The 17,548-nt window shown below is 43.4% G+C and overlaps 1 protein-coding gene across 5 annotated transcripts in view; it reads left to right on the top strand.

The window, feature by feature from the left end:
• Nucleotides 1–15,345, top strand: part of Gcnt1 (glucosaminyl (N-acetyl) transferase 1) — a 45,684-nt gene extending 30,339 nt beyond the window's left edge. For 4 of the 5 annotated variants that reach the window (XM_060387222.1, XM_060387240.1, XM_021652355.2 and 1 more), the window contains 2 exons: nt 8,404–8,557; nt 10,751–15,345. In XM_060387222.1, the coding sequence (XP_060243205.1) occupies nt 10,893–12,179 (1,287 nt within the window). In that variant the 5' untranslated portion in view covers nt 8,404–8,557; nt 10,751–10,892 and the 3' untranslated portion in view covers nt 12,180–15,345. Of the gene's footprint in view, nt 1–5,125; nt 5,150–8,403; nt 8,558–10,750 lie in introns of those variants that run through there. The other variant, XM_060387248.1, reaches the window with a different exon arrangement.
• Nucleotides 15,346–17,548: the final 2,203 nt, after the last annotated feature.

Here is a 17,548-nt window from a genome sequence, read left to right as displayed (position 1 = left end):
TGTACTTTGACCATTCTCTACTGTAGTGTCCACACTTGATGGGGCCCAACGGAGGTGCCCCTTTGGGATAAGAGGGGCAATCCGTAAGTGCATTGATGTCAGTGGACGAACCCAGGCCAGAACCAGCTTTTCTTCATCTTTCATCTCCACATGCTGCTTAAATAGTGGTCTAGTGGCACACACCTTTAATCCCAACACTTGGGAGGCAGAGGCAGGCGGATGTCTCTGAGTTTGAGGCTGGCCTGGTCTACAAAGCAAGTCCATTACAGTCGGGCTATTACACAGAGAAACCATGTCTTGTAAAACCAAAAAGAGAGAGAGGTCAGTGTCTGGATCAAGAGTCTTGGTTAGTTATGAGAGAGTGCGACAGACAGACAGACAGGGACAGAGAAAGACAGGAATAGAGACCAAGAGGCATCTGGAAGACAAAGTCTATTTTATGGTTTCTTTGTACTTGCTGTTGGTAAAGGACATCTCCAGAGCAGTGTCTTAGTTTTTCCTTAATTTCCTCCCTTTTAGGAAAAGGTCTGAACACTTCATTATTACTGCTGTGGTCCGCTTAGGCCAGACTGACTTTGCACACACAGAGCTCTGCCTGCCTCTGCCTCCTCTGTGCTGGGATTGAAGGTGTACTTGGGTGCAGCTGACCTTACTCATCTAATAGGTAGGGACCCTGGAGGAGCCCAGGGCAGAGCAGAATTGGCCTTGGAGCCAGGTGGCTCTGCTTCTGTGCAAACCGTAGCCTGCTTCTCGAAGGGAACGTTTTAAAGGAGCGTGTGTCTGTGTGTGTGTGTGAGAGAGAGAGAGAGAGAGGAAGAGAGAGAACAGAGACGGAGTCCGTTTGTCACCCTTCTCCCACATGCAGCTGGCGTGGTGAGAAGCACACCGAGTTGCACAACTTGAGCGTAATCTGCATCACCCCTTACTCACCTTCCTGTTGGCCGGTTGTGTGCCAGACCTCTTCTTCCTTCCTGTGTCCCTTGCCTGAGGTCTCTACTTCCTGAGCAGACATAACATCTCCTCAGATCTCAACCCTCCCCTTTGTCGAGATTCAAGTCACCTGTGATTGAAGCTCGCTGGAAATTCTGTTCCTGCCCTCCTTCCTGGGCTTCCGTTGGGAACCATCACTTCATCTTTCCTGCAAGCTGTGTGAGCAAAAAGGGCAGCTTCATTGCCCACTGGAGCTGCCAGCTGCCTTTTAGGGATTGAGAAGAGAAGAGTCAGCACTGCCCACCAATGGGCGAAGTGAAAGTGATGTTTAGTCTCAGTGGGAGAATAAAGAGGAAAGATTTCTGTAGAATTCTCCCTGCCATTAGTTCAGCCATGGGGACCAGTTTTTTTATTCTGTAGATGGTAACACAGTTAAAGGCTAATTTTACTTCCTCTCAGTGACAATTAGTTAAGGCATTAATGCATCACTAATGCACATCCAGTATTTTAAAATAGTGTATTTTACAGTGGTATATATAATTAAACAGGCTAGAATTGTACCAAGAAAGCAGTGTGTGCTTATACAGGCAAATCACTTGGTAGAGTTCCTGGAAAATATTAAGCACCTCAAAAGCAATCATGCTGTTTATATTGCCATCAAAGTTAGGGGTAGACTCCACACCTCTTGGGTGTGTGTGTGTGTGTGTGTGTGTGTGTGTGTGTGTGTGTGTTTGTGTGTGTGTGAAATATGCCTTGCAGATTTACCAAGAAAAGGTCTGTGTGACTTTCTGTGAAGATGCCTGTATTTTGTGTCACCAGTAGCCTGCTGGTTGGTAGGCTTGCTTATTTGGAAATGAAGCCTTCCTTGTCCGACTTCATCAGAGCCCTCAGCAGGCTCTGCCCCCAGTGCCCTACCACCTGCTTAAGGAGTCAGCTCATGAGGCTGCAGGTGACGGTCATCAGCCATTTTCCGTAACTTCGGAGTTTTAAATCCTGGCCTTTTCAACTCCGTACTTTTAAAGATGACTTATAATTTGATCTTCAAGCAGTATACATTTAGAAGTGTCTGCTTCTTGCAAGCATAGGGAACTGAACGCAGCTTTTCCCCAGCAACCAAAAGGATAAAGGGGATAGACATTACACTCTCAGCAGGGGAGCATGGGCTGTGAATGGAGACCACACTCATTCTGTAAACACTAAGCTTTTCTGTGCCTGCCAGTGGCATGCCAGGTCTCAAGGAGTTGTAGCTTTGACTCTCCTCTTTCTTCATCATGCAGTGTAACCTTGGTTGTAATATTCAAAATACTCTTTCCTAAGGACCACCAAAAATGCAACCCAGCACTGCTTAGAAAGGGTCCATGCTGCTTGTCAGGAGCCTCAGAAAACTGCAGATGAATTCTGAGAGCAGAAGATCCATGACAACAAGCACTTTTACCCACATGAGTCAGACTCTCTCTCACTGGGAGACCTCAGAATCTCAGCAGACCTCAGAGAGTGGCAGACACATAGAAACCACCCTGTAAGAGGGCTGGGAAGGGTGGAGGCTGGGCATGCCGAAAGGAAAAGAGGTGGAGGTGCAGAGAGCAAGAAAGAGGAACCTCCTCCAAGGGTCCAGTCCTGGCCCTCTGTTTGTAGCATACCTCTCCGTCTGCTCCTGGTAAGCACCTCAGGCTTTCTCGCTGGAGTCACAATCCTGAGATGCGTCTATGGCTTGGTATTAGACACGGGAGTTGGTATTTTGCTCATTTTACAATCCCTCAGAGAAGTGTATTGCCTGGGATGAGATGCTAAATGGACAGATTTAGACTTGCTTCCTTTTGCAGTGGAGCGCAGGCCCCGCTCTGCATGCTTGTATGATCGTATATGTGTGTGCATATATTCTGTGTACATGGGCCTGTGCAATTTATTTATTTATTGGCTTCTGGAGACAGGGTTTCTTTGTGTGGCTCTCTCTGGCTGTCCTGGAACTTGCTCTGTAGATCAGGCTGGCCTTGAGTTCAGCCTGCCTCTGCCTCTCAAGTGCTGGGATTAAAGGCCTGCACCACCACCACCTGGCACATACGAAGTTTTAAGGGGGTATTTCCATTCATTTAAAAGTGGTATTGCAGCGTCACTGGTATGGCTCAGGTAAAGTGCTTGCCTTGCATGCTGGAGGCCCTTGGTTTCTATCTGAGCACTGTAAACCAGGAAGGGAAAAGGTACAGTAGATAGAGTTTGATATGTTCATTTATAATACGATATACATTGTTAATCTCTCAAAATTCTTGCTTTGGAGCCGATGAGATGGCTCTGGGTAAAAGTGCTTGCTGACAAGCATGATGAACTGAGTTGGATTCTTGGGACCTACGTGGTGGAAGGAGAGAATCAACTTCTATAGTTCATCCTTTGACCTCAACATGCATATGTTGTAAAAATAAAGACCTTTGAAAATAATCTTTGCCTTTTCATTGTTGTTGTTTGAGTCAGGGGCTCACCACATAGCTCTGGCTGTCCTAGAACTCAGTATGGCCTCAAATGCACAGAAATCTGTCAGCATCTGCCTACTGATTGCTGGGATGAAAGGTGTGTGCCACCATGCCCAGCTTCTTCTGTTTTGCTATAAGGGCTAAGCTGGCCTGGTACTTGAACTTCTCATCCTGCTATCTGCCTCCTAAGTGCTGGGGTTATAGTTGTGTACTACCATGCTTAATTCTTTTTATTATTATTATTATTAAAAATGTAATTGTTAAGTCTCAGGCCCTTCATATATCTAGAAATGAGCTCAAGCTGGCTTGTAGAAAGATTTCTAGTGGTTAGATTTAAAAAAAGCAAGCATTCCTTAGAACTTGTAAAAACAGCTTCCCCACCCCCCAAACGAATTCCTCTCCATAGCTTCTCCTTATAATCCACATGATTTGTCCGCCCCTGCTCTCTCTGTCTGTTCTGTATCTCAGCCCCTCCACCCGCAGACCCCATGCTCATCTCTTGCTGTCTCCTCTGTTCTCTACCGCTTCTCTAGCCCTGGCCATGTCCAGTCTGCTTGTTTCTCTCTGCTCTGAACTCTTCCAGATGACTCTGGGTATTTTCTCTCTTATTCACAATAACAACCTTCTCCCTGATAGAGCAGATATGGTGACAGTTTCTTTACTGTACCCCCCTACGTACAGTCATCAGGAAGGTATAGCCTGAGTCACACGCAGTGTGTTTCTTTAAATGCGGACTCTCGCCATTTCCCTCTTTGCATGGTCTTTCTGCAAATTAACTTACACTTAAGTCTGTGGTGTGGGGATGAATATGAATGACATTGTAGAATCCATTTTATTTTGACATACAAAAGTGCATCCTGGTTAAATCAAGTAGATTGCGGTTTTGAAATGTCCTCATTTTCGGCCTTGGCTGTCTTTCTGTGTTTCTTGCATATTTCAAAATGAATCTGATCTGACAATCAGTGGTTTGGGGACTTTGCTTGTATCTCCTGTAAAAAATAGCCCTGTCCTGGCTTGCACCCTTAGCCCTGCTTGACTTTTTCTGTTTGAGCCTAACCATACTGAACTGTGGAAAATGGTCATTACTTGATTAAATAAATGTAGACAGCAGCCCGTGTTTTACAGCACTGAGGTAATAGCACTCCCAAAGTGCTCTGGTTAATTATGGGTGCTGCTGAGCTGGTGTCACTTGCCTCCCGTTGCCTTCCACTGCTGACCTTGCTTTACTGAATTTCATCTCTCTCCTTTCCCTCCCCTCCCTTCTCCCTTCCCTTCTTTTCTGGTGTGGGGGATGGATCGCACAGCCTAGAGGATAGTTTTACTGGATTTTGGTTGATAGCATTTACATGCCAAAACCCAAGATTTTGGGAGCTAAACCATTGCGAGTTAGGTATGCGACTGCCTTCACCATAGCACTCCATGGCATCTCTCAAGGCAGATGGCAGAGTATCACAGGGAACAGAGACTCACAGTTTGCATGCTTATCTGTGTGTATACCACCACTGCTGGGTAGTAATAATTTGTATGAGTTTGATCTACTGGCCAGCATCCTTTTATTTCAGCCAGATGACTCCATTTACTATTTCTTGTAGAGCAGTTTCATTAGCATAAGTTTATTTTTCCTGGGACTGTTCTAATTTCTCAATGTTTTTACTGATCATTGAACTTTTTTTTTTTCAATGCAGTTTATTCAGGAACCTTGAACAATCCTCGGACCCTGGGGAAGATCATTGAACTTTTGATGACAATCATTCGTGGGTTTTCTTTTATTTGTCTTATTTTTTGAGTCCTGGTCTCACTGTGTAGCCCAGACCTCTGAGCCTTCGTCCCTAGAGGACTGGAATTAAAGACCCTGACCACCATACCTAGCACCTTTTGAGTTTATATTGTTTGGAGCTCAGTGAGCCAGGGTGTATGATTCATTTTAATAGATTTTGACAGAACAGTTTTAGGTTAACAGAAAAGAGTAGTTTCCATACACTGCACTATTTCCACAATTATGAACATCTTGCATTAGTATTTTTAAGTGTGTGTATGTGTCTGTGTGTGTATGGGTCCCCGTGGAAGCCAAAGAAAACAACACCATGTCCTTTTTAATTGAAGTTCCACGTGGTTGCAGCTGCCTAACATGGGTGCTGGGAACCGAACCCTTGTCGTCTGGAAGAGCAGTAAGCGCTTTAAACCAATGAGCTCTCACCCCCAATTACGCTGTGTTTGTTATAACCGGCACCCCCACCAGCCCTTTCCTCAACACAGAGGAGTAAACCCAGCACCTAATGCATGCCAGGCAAGTGCTCTACTGCCGAGCTGCACCCCTGTGCTCAGAAATTACTTGCGGATCATTCTGGGGCGGGGGGCTTGTAATGTCCCTTCGCCACAATCACACGTGGAGTCATGTCTCTGGTCTCTAACAAGCCCTACTTGCTCACCCTTCCCCCCCTTCTCCCACACCTCTGACAAATACTGGTCTTACTACTCCCACTATAGTTTTGCCCTTTCCAGAACACCGAGTACTCGGAACGACCCAGTTTGCGATCGTTTCAAGTTGGTTTCTTTCTGTTGTGATGTGACAGCTTATTTCCTTTTACCGTTCAGTGCTGTTTCATTGTGCGGATGTGTTCTCCACTAAGCGGGGCTGACTCTTTCCGGAGGGGACTCCTATATTGACGTACTTTTGAGGTGTCTTTTTCGTTGTTCCCAGCCCAGACTTTATGGTGCAGGCTAAGCGGAAGTGCTCCTGTTCGTCCGCCTAATGTCCATGACCTTAAACGAGCCTATTTAGGAATTAGCCCACCTGGAAATGCCTTATATATTATATAGACTCTTTACATAAAGTTCCCACACTTTGGAAATGAAATGACACCCGTGCTCAGCTTGCCAGCAGCAGGAACCACGTCTCCAAGTTTTTATCTCTTGGCTGTGCGTATTTCAACTTCACAGTCGCTGGCATGTGGACTCATTGCTCTCAGTTAAGGCTATACCTCAGCAAGCAGTACGTTTATCTATTTAGCTATTGAAGGACCCCGTGAGTATGTCCAAAGTTTGGCAGTTTTGAGTAAAGTTTCTGTAAGCATTCATTTGCAAGCTTTTGCAATTCACTGTGTAAATTACCAGGAATGTGACTGTTGGGTTGAAAAGCTGCTCTGCTTTAGTCATGAAGAAACTGCCCAACTGTCGGATTATACTGCAGTGTCTTCGTTGAGTGTATTAGTTGAGTTGTTTGAATGTATAGATGAATTCGTAGAAAGCTAATTTTGAAAGCTTTTCAGCCATTTATTCAGCAGTTCTTCCTGTACCCGCTTTCTTTGTTCTCTTCTTCTGGGACTCCCCTTACTCATCTGCCTAGACATTTTTCATGTCATCTCTCGGGTCTCAGAGACTCTGTCAGTGTTCCATAATTGTTTTCTTTTTGTTCCTCAGACCGAATACTGTCACTTCGCTTGTCTCAGCCTCACTGATTCTTTCTTTTCCTTTTTTTTTTTTTTTTATAATTTATTTCATTTTGTGGGCATTGCTGTTTTACCTGCATGTCTGTTTGTGTGATGGTATTGGATCCCCTGGAACTGGAGTTACAGACAGCCGTGAGATGCCATGTGGGTGTTGGGAATTAAACTCTGGTCCTCTGGATGCCCAACCACTGAACCATCTCTCCAGCTCCTGAGTCTTCCTTATGTCAGTTCAATCCTGCTTTTCTAGTCAGTTCAGCCATTATATTGTGTCAGTTCCATTTAGTGACTGTAACATATCCACTCCAGATTTCTGTTACTCCTTTTTTAAAACTAAATTCTTTTTACTGCCATTCTGAATATCGTTAGCCATCTCATAGTTGTGTTTAATCCTTAAGGTGTTTGAATGGATGTAGAGTAGTTATTTTGTCTGTTAAGGCTAGTGCTTGGCCTCCTTTGGAGATAAAAGTGACCTCTTTTCACCTATGTATGGGGCAGGTTTTTGTTTTCTTTGCATGCCTTGTAAACGTTTATTGTTGTAGCTGTACATCTTGTGATACAGTGTTGACTCTGGAAAATCAGACCTTCAGTCCTGTCCTGCTAAGGCTTCTTGTTACTTACTGATTGTTTAGTATCTTTTTTTTTTTTTTTTTTTTTTTAAGAGGCTGTTAATGGGAAGCTCTTTAATCCCAGCACCCTGGCGGTGGAGGCTTGAGGGTTACAAATTCACAGAAGGCTTTGGGCTGTACAGTGAGACTGCCTCAGAGATTAAAAAAAAAAAAAAAGAAAAGAAAAGAAAAGAAAGGGGGAAGTCTGTTTAGTTAGCTTCTTTGTCTGCAAATGACTAGACAGAAATACTAAACTAAAAGGGGGCAAGGATTACTTAAAGAAATATTGTTTATTGTTGATATTTAAGTTACTGTTTTCTTTTTAATTGTGTATTGTGTATAGTTATGTAAGTATGGAGCCTGCTTTTGAGCCACCTGACATGGGTGCTGAGAACCAAACTCAAGTCCTCTGGAAGAGCGGCAAGCATTCTTAACCCCTGAGCATCTCTCAAGCCCCTATTGTTGATATGCGAGTGGTAGAAAGCTTAAGTGTTGGTGAGTGAAAGAAAATGATGTGAGCAGCTTACTTAACTGTGAGGTTGTCGTTAATACCTCACTAAGCATGGAGAGCCTTCATAGCGAGGACAAAATGTGTGGGATTTCCCAGTTAGATTAGACTGTTAAACTGTTACCTAGCACTCATTTTGGGGGTGCTGTTGCGTTTCTTTTAGAAAGCTTAACCTGTGCCAGTTACATAGCATGCATTAGGCTCTTGGCTTGGTTCCAAAGAAGGAGGAGGAGAGAGAAAGAAAAAAAAAAAACAACAGTTTAACCTGAATCCTACCAACATAGTATTAGAAAAAGAAGTAAGACTGTAGAGACCTCAGTTAGCCATGGCTTTGAGGGAGAGGAGCAGAGAGTAAACTTCCCGGAATAGCTCCGTTTCTAGGGTGTGGAGTAGTACGGACACAGGCCGTTGGCCGCCCCTCGCTCACTTCCCTTGTCATTTTACAGACTGTTTGAAAAGCCTGCCGGGACATGTCCTCGTCGCCAGATGTCTGGGGTGTGGTAGAAACTTGGCCACAGAGCGATAGCCCCTGGGATCGAGTGCAGGATGTCCCCAGGACTCAGCGCTGCGGCAAATCCAGACTTCCGGTGATTCTAAACGGTACAGTGTTGTCTGAATAGTTGTGTTAATGTTATCTGCATTTACAGTGGGCAGTCATTTATTTTTCACCTTGTCTTCGTAGTAACAAATGACTTCCATGTTTTCAAGTGGCATCATTTATTTTGGTGTCAGAAACTCGCGTCAAGCCTGGCTTGGTACTCCATACCTGCAATGCCAGTCGGTACTTGGGAAGTGGAAGCAGGAGCATCTTCAGTAGTTCAAGGTCAACCTGGCCTCCAAACAATGACAAAAACACTCTCCCTCACCTCATCCCACCCCACCCCCACCAAAAATTGCTTCAGATCCTGTCAGGATAAAATGAATGACCTTTGAACATTCTGTGAAGAGGACTCTAACAGAACCAGTTGCCATGCCACAAAAGTGTTCTTTTTGTTTGTGTTTATTTTTTGTTTTATTTCTGTTTGTTTGTTTTTGAAGCAGAGTCTTACTATGTGTCATTGTCTGGCCTGGAACTCACAAACATCCACCTGCCTCTGGCTTCTGAGTGCTGGGATTAAAGTCTTTCATACGCTGAGTTTACAGGATTGTTCTTAAAAAACAAAGAAAGAAAGAAACACGGTGGGGGCTGGAGGGGAGAGGTGCTGGAGAGCCGGCTCAGTGGTTAAGAGTGCTTGCTGCTTTTGCAAAGGACTCATTCTCAACACGTTGGGTGCCTCATAATCCCATGCCTTTGGTCTCTGTAGGCACCTGTACTCATGTGGGCTTACGCCTTCCCATACAAATAATTACAAATAAAAAAAAAATGTGTCAGGGAGTTAGCTCTGTCATTGAAGTGCTCACTTGTAAATCTAAGAACCTGAGTTCAATCCCCAGAATCCATGACCCCTTCCCACCCCCACCCCCCGAAAACTGGTATAGCTTTGTAGTTTGTCATTTCAGTGCTTAAGAGACAGATGAAGTCAGGTCCTCGGGCGTCCAGCCAGCCTACAGAATCTATCGATACCATGTGATCTGTGGGACAATGAGAGACCCTGTTACAAAACAAAGTCAAAGAGCAACTGAGAATCAATGCCTGTGACATGTATGTATACAAGCATGTCACCCCCATATGTGTGTGCAGAAACACACATAATCCTTGTTTACAAACATTTTATGTGCGAAATATTTGTTGAGCTCCTGGCATTTGAATTTTGACAAAGATCTTTCTAACTTATAGAAGTGTTGTTTGTGTGCTTCCTGTTCCTGATTCAGGTAGCCTCAGACGTATTATGTGCCCAGGGATGACGCTACACTTCTGATCCTGCTGGCCTTTACCTCCTGAATGCTGGGGTTATGGCTGCGCCCTCCACCTGATTTTATATAGTACATTGAATCAGGGCTTCTTGCATGCCAAGCAAACATTCTGTCAACTGAACTACATCCCCAGCCCAAGTATTGTGTAAGGGTTTATAGTCTGCAGTAGCCAGTGCCGGGGTCATGAAAACTGTGTTGTCCACTGAACACATTATCAATCTGGAGCTACACTTAGGGGCCAACTCAACACCAATCTGCCTTTGGTTCAGCTAAGCCTTTTCAGCCCACTTTGAATGGTCAGTAGAATCATCTTGCTTCCAGGGTCCTAGGATTCACAATTGTTTTTATGCTGATCTCTTAAGTGTAGTATAGCCCTAAATCGGCAAAAAGCAGAATGGATCTGATCCTTGCACCTCTCTTGGCTGCTGATAGCTGCTGATGTCAGGAGGAGGTGCTTATTCTTAGAACTGGCAGAGTACTGGAACTCATGGTGTGTGGGCAGTTGAGTAATTACTTCCATGATCTTCACCTATATTCTTAGATTCCTATATCCCTGCAGTTCAGATTTTTCTATTTTTTGAGACAGTCTCTCTTTTTGTAGCCCAGGCTCTCCTACAACTCACTACATAGACCAGGCTTGCCTCTGCCTCTGGAGTGCCGGGATTAAAGGCTTGTGCCATCCCACCGGGCCTCAGATGTTTTTGTAGGGTATATTAGGACATCTTTGTGTTAGATTTGGTGCATATTTTTACCCCAGTTTTTGGCTTTAACATGAGAACAATGGGTCTTCTTTGAAGTAATCTCAGTATATTAAGTCAATCTTATGTATATATTTTTAAATATATGGCCTTGTAGCAAAGGAGCTAATTTTGAGCTTGAGAAGAAACTGTAAACTATTGCATTTACAGATGGCTTTCATTATTATTTCTTTCTTTGTAGCTCCATCCTGTCCAGTGATATCTCGTCCTGATAAACTGGCAACTCCTCTGACCACAACAGAGAAAAATCAGAGGAAACCTCATTGGTGTCCAAGGCCTAGAAGATTGCCCCATCACAAAGGGAAGCCTGGAACTGTTTTGAAATGCTTAGAAACTTGTTTCGGAAGAGACTTTTTTCTTATCCTACAAAATACTACCTCATGGGTCTTGTTCTCTCTCTAATAACCTTCTCTGTTTTAAGAATTCATCAGAAGCTTGAATTTGTTAGTGTCAGACACTTGGAACTTTCTGGAGATGGTCATACCAGCAACATTAATTGCACTAAAGTTTTAGAGGGTGACCCAGATGAAATCCAAAAGGCGAAGCTGGAGATAATAACAGTGCAATTCAGGAAGCGCCCAAGGTGGACCCCACATGACTATATAAACATGACGCATAACTGCGCCTCTTTCATCAAGACTCGCAAATATATTGTGGAGCCCCTTAGTAAAGAAGAGGCAGGCTTTCCAATTGCATATTCCATCGTGGTTCACCATAAGATTGAAATGCTTGACAGGCTCCTGAGGGCCATCTACATGCCCCAGAATTTCTACTGCATCCATGTGGACAAGAAAGCAGAGGAATCCTTTTTAGCCGCAGTGGCGGGCATTGCGTCCTGCTTCGATAATGTCTTTGTGGCCAGCCAGTTGGAGAATGTTGTTTATGCCTCCTGGAGTCGGGTTCAGGCCGACCTCAACTGCATGAAGGACCTGTACAGAATGAATGCAAACTGGAAGTACTTGATTAATCTCTGTGGTATGGATTTCCCTATTAAAACCAACCTGGAAATTGTCAGGAAGCTCAAGTCGTTCATAGGTGAAAACAACCTGGAAACTGAGAAGATGCCTCCCAACAAGGAAGAAAGATGGAAAAAGCGGCACACCATTGTTGATGGGAAGCTGACTAACACTGGGGTAGCCAAAGCGCAGCCTCCACTCAAAACTCCTCTTTTTTCAGGCAGCGCCTACTTTGTGGTCAGTAGGGAATATGTAGGCCATGTGCTAGAAAATGAAAATATCCAAAAGTTCATGGAATGGGCGCAGGACACATACAGCCCAGACGAGTTCCTTTGGGCCACTATCCAGCGGATCCCTGAAGTCCCTGGTTCTCGCCCCTCCAGCAATAAGTATGACTTGTCTGACATGAATGCCATCGCGAGGTTTGTCAAGTGGCAGTACTTCGAAGGCGACGTTTCCAGAGGCGCTCCTTACCCCCCGTGCAATGGAGTGCACGTGCGCTCCGTGTGCGTCTTCGGAGCGGGGGACTTGAGATGGATGCTGCGCAAGCACCACCTTTTTGCCAACAAGTTCGACATGGACGTCGACCCCTTCGCCATCCAGTGTCTGGATGAGCATCTGAGGCATAAAGCCCTGGAGAACTTAGAGCACTAACCGCTGGCGGCCGTCCTGGGGGTGAGAGGGGTGCGCGAACTGCGCCCTCATCTGCTTCCCTTGGTTCATATGGGGTCCTTTGGGATGGTGGTTTTTAAGTCTCTGTGACAGGGAAGCTGCTCGAATTCTGGAGAATACAGTTACACGAAAGGTTGATGCACTAAGTGTTCTAGAGTAACTTCGAGGACAGATTTAAGATGGCTGGAGGCTGGGCAAGATTTTTATGGACAGATGAGACCCAGGAGACTGGAAAAGAGGCCAGTGGGGGGGAAAAATCAGCCTCCTAGACTAATCAAAGAACCCAGGTACTTAATCTCAACAAAATTTGATTTGTGCCAAAATTCTCTTGAGAATTTTAAACATGATCATTTTCTTGACATGAATAAATTTGTAGCAATGACCAATCACAAACATATGATTTATCCTGTATATTTTTTGGAATAGACGTTTGGTTTTACTCTAAGTTATCCTTGTAAATAATTTACTTCCTGCTGTGATTTGTGGGGGTGATGTGTCTCTGTGTGTCATCTCAGGGAGCTTCAAATATGTTCAGCATAGATATCTCTGTCTGAATTTTTGCTTAACTATGCATACATGTATTCACAAGCAATGGGGCGGGATTGGAAAGGACAGTTTCGAGTTCACCAGTTTCTATGAATTCGCTTTTAAGTTAGAAAATTCTAGGAAGCAGCTGGGTGTGTGTGGCCTCTGCCTATTAAGCAGGAGGTTTGTCCAAGCTCAGGTGATTAGCAGCCAGGCTGGGGAAAATAATAAGAACTCATGTCTTTTTTAAAAGGGGAAAGAAATCAACTCAAATTTTCCATAAATAAATATATATATACATACATACATATATATATATTTCTTTATCTTGTCTTCCTAGACTGTGAATGTTGTACAGTGGCATACATACATGTTGCTGTTTTAGGATCCTATGTCTGTGTTTTGGGTCTTTGGTATGACCCAGTCTCCAGTAACTAATGCAGAAAACTAGGGAGGGTAAAGTAGGCATTCGAGGGAAGAAGAGACCCATGGAGGCCATTGCTAAGGCCCTGGTACATGTTTAAAGCCAGCAATTGGCTCTGTCCCAAGAAATTAAGGTGCCTGCCTACTGGATCCGCCTTGTCTCAGGTGGCGACATCCTGATCTTGAATATTCGTGTTGTCCGTCCACTGGCATTCTTAGCCCACTAGTTGCTAATGTCTTTCTTCCTCTCTCTCTGCCCTTGTTGAGAGCCTTGTGTCCACATGTGTGAATGTCTGGGAAGGAGCTGTGCTATTGCAGTTTGTTTTCCCAAAAGACAAATAACTTAGGGTTTCTGTAGTTCTGGTTCTCATCCCAAATGAAGGTTTTTGTTTGTTTGTTTTCTGCTAATATTTAGCTAAATCTAAACTGTTCAGCCAGAATTCTAATGAATGTGAAACCTTGTCATTTGATTTTTAACAAAAATCAACACCATGTACTTTTATTTTTAAAACATAACCAACGTTAACAGTCCGTGAGAAAGTATGTTTTCTGCCTCAAAGGTAGAAAGTGTTTTTCTTTTAATGACAGTCCCTGTCATTAAAAACGTCAGGGATCAATGGCTAAGCTGGTTTTGTGGTAGACCAAGAGAAATGTGTTTGCTGCGGAACGCCACAATGATGGTGATGCAGCCTCGGGTCTTGTGTCCTCTATACTGGCTACAGGTTTCTTTAGTTTGCACCGAGGATTTGTCAGATGCTTCTCTCAGTAGAAAGGCTTTTATGTCTGACACAGGGCATCTTTTAAATCTCAAACCAGTGATACCTGGTGACCTATAATTTGTGTACACAGCTGTGACTTAAGCAGTTTTTCTTTTTCCATTTTGAAAACACAAGGGTTGAAGCAATAGTCCAGTGATTCAGCAAGCAACCCGGACCTGGGTTGTTACCAGAATTAACACATCCAGCACCATTTGCTTCATATTGGAAGAACTCTTTATTTTTCCATGTTTGGTTTTTGGTTTTGCAAAACAGGGATTGTCTGTGTAGCTTTGGCTCTCCTGGGCTTGATTCATAGACACGGCTGGCTTCCAAGCTCACAGAGATCCGCCTGTCTCTGCCTCCTCGAGTCCTGGGATCACAGGCAAGCACCACCAGGCCCAGCTTTGGATGAACTCATAAACTTTGCAAAACTGGAAATTAAGTTATTTTAAAATTACAAGTATTTTTTTTTAAATCAAGTATTTGATGTTATTCATCTAAACGTTGCTATTCTTGCAGTGGGACTGCATTTAGTTTACAGTTAGATAGAAAGTTTGAGGGATTTTTTTTCCCCCACTACAGGGGTAAAACCAGGATTGCGGGCTCCCCGAGGCCCACGTTAACGTGCCATGAAGCTTCCGCACCCGTGATGGCTCGCCTTGCCAACATTGCACTTGTTGGACTGTGTCTGATGCTGTAGCATCCCCGTGCCTGATGCCGGGGCTCATGCAGTGTCTGTTTATTGGGACTCGGTGTGTTTTGTTTTTTAACTTTTCCATCTGACTTAAATCCATACAGTGGGATAAACAATTTGAAGAACTGAAAAGGGAACTTGGAAATGAAACCATAAAATAGTGCAGAATTGCAGTTACAATTGCAGTTCACTGGGAGAGAGACAGGCTTTTTTGAGTTAAATTCGTATTTGTTATTATACACTAATTTTAATGCTATCATATAGGTCTTTTTATAGAAAACTTTTACTTTGTAATCACGTCCACAAAACGAAATCAGATTCTAGTGATTAAGTCAATCAAGACTTACGTATCATTTGTTAAATAAGTTAATTTAAAAAGATTCTTCCATTGTATAGGCAATTGCCTAGGTTCTGCCAAGGCCAACGTTAAAAAAACAACCAACCAACCAAACAAACAAACAAAAAAACCTTTCACCTTGAAAACCAGGAACATGATTATCTCTAAACAAGTGTTTGTTGTCACTCATCTAATAGAGTTTATTTAAGAATTTATTTCCTCTCCCCATGATTTTGTGTGGAAGAAGTTGTTTTAGTAATTCATAGGTAGGATGGGTACAAATGGATGTTTTTTGTTGCTTTAATAATTACTGTCATTATGAAGTGTGAAATGCAAAACTGTTGATGGTAAGCTCTACTCTTTTGAATAAATCAGTTCTATCAGCATTAAAGTCTGTCATTCAGAAACCAATGCTGTGTCTGCTTTTACTCCTTTCTTCTTTGTTCCACCAATCACAATAAAGTTAGTTTTTATATTTGTGAATAGTGATTAAAAAAAAAAAATCAAGACAGAGACATCTGAAATTACCAAGGTAAAAATGTCTGAAACGAAAGCATGACAGAGAAAATTACATTGCAAAATAAGATGAAAGACTAGATGTGATGGTGAACTCTGAAAGCAGGAGGATTGCTGTAAGCTCATAGCTGGTTTCAGGCCAGCCAGGGCCATACAATGAGACCCTGTCAAAAAAGTAAAGAAAAGAAAAAGAAAAGAAAGGCCAGTTATCCCAGCACTCAGGGAGGCGGGGCAGGCCTGGTCTACAAAGAGAGTCCAGGACAGCCAAGCTACACAGAGAAACACTGACTCGAAAGACCAGAGAGAGACAGTGACAGAGAGACAGAACTAGCAGGTCTTACAAAAACATGAAGACAGGGTATTTAGAAGCATGCTGTTTGCTGCATTCTCAGATGTTGGACACACTTCAGCTTCACTGATGGAGAGAGCAGTTTTCCACAGATTAACTCCATGGCTACAAAGCTCTGTGGCACCCCAGCCTGTCTAGCATCTGTAAGAGTCTATCTGATTTCCAACACACACACAAAATTGATGATAATAAAATATTTTACAAGTTTACAAATTATTCAAGTTTTCAGAAAGATCTGAAATTCATCCATTTTGCTTTTTTTTTTAGAATCAGTTTTATCTAAAATGCAGCTGCAAGCACCCAGAAGTATTTTAACAGTGCAGACATGATGGTATCTGGCCCAAGCTCTCAGTATCTGGGGAAAAAGATTCCTTTTTCCCTCAGCTGTGTTTCCTATATTCAGAGTTCAGCAAGTGACAGACTCTAGACATTTTTAGATAAAACAGATTCTAGAAATAACTAAATGGATGGATTTCAGATCTTTCTTAAAACCCAAGTAACTAACACATTTATAAAAGATTTATTATAATTTTTCTGTGCTGGGGATCAAATCAAGGTCCCCCATGATAGGCAGGCTAAGGTCACAAAGCTACTCCCCCAGTTCTAGATCCATCAATCAAGTTAATTGATTGATTAGTTGACTTGGGTGTGGTCCCACAGTATATGACAAACTGGCCTCAGACCCCTGATCCTCCTGCCCCGGTACCCCAGTTCTGGGGTTACAATCAGGTGCCATCACTCCTGATTTCAGGCTTATTTGTGTGTATGTGGGTATGTGAGTGTGTAGGCATTACAGGAAAACTTCAGGTGTCGTTTTCAGGAACTTGACCCCCACCTCCTTTGAGAAGAGTCTCACTGATCTAGAATTTACCAAGCAGCTGAGGCTTAGGCTAACTGGCCTGCAGATGCTAGATATCTTGTCTGTCCTTCCCCAGGGCTGGGACTGCAAAAAGTTTCCATTATGCCTAGCATTTTTTTACATAGTTTGTGGGGCTCAAACTCAGATCCACATGCTTGCTGGACAACTACTTTACCAACTAAACTGTATCCCCAGACCCAGCATTTTCCTTTTCCAAGCACAGTCAAAAGCAGATTAGGTATGAAATTAGCAGTCTTAGTGCTATTGAGTATGTTCAAATTATTCATTCTCGGTACTTAAAAGATTATCTTGAGGAAAACTGCATACAATGTGATCTTCAAAGAGAAAAAAGATGTTGGGCAGAAAGAAGTGCTTGGAGTTTTTAAACTACACCTTTTTGGGTCACTCCCTCCAGCCCTATAAAATGATTGGCTGTCAAATCTATATGTGGAGTCTTTTCCTCATATGGTTTGCCTTAGGAAATCTTACTCCCTTTATCTTGCCTATTTGCTCAAGCGGAAAGGAGCCCCGCCTTCTTGCTACTCTTTCCCGGAAAATGTTTTAGATTTCAGCTGTGGGGTGTAGCAATTTTTAAGGCCTTACGCTTGAGTAGCTGTGTGGTTTCTCAGTTGTATATAGGTCCAGTAAAGCAATTGCCTGAAGTAGCCAGAAGAGCAATGCATTTGCTATTGGGGCCGGGGGAGAAGTTCTGGGTCGTGGTGTTACTTTATGGAAGAGTCAGGCATGCAAACTTGTCTCCCTTCTGTAGGCCATCATCAATCAGATGTCCTCAAGATCCCAGAGTGCTTAGGTTGGTGATGATTTTGCAGTTGGAGAAGTGACTCAGGTTCAGAGCAGTTACTGTTCTTGAGAGGACACCAGTTTGACTC

The sequence above is a fragment of the Meriones unguiculatus genome, chromosome 1 (genome assembly GCF_030254825.1).
Source record: "Meriones unguiculatus strain TT.TT164.6M chromosome 1, Bangor_MerUng_6.1, whole genome shotgun sequence".
In the NCBI taxonomy this organism is placed as follows: Eukaryota; Metazoa; Chordata; class Mammalia; order Rodentia; family Muridae; genus Meriones; species Meriones unguiculatus.
Note: the sequence above shows the minus strand (reverse complement) of the source record. Positions and strands in the feature narration are given on the sequence as shown.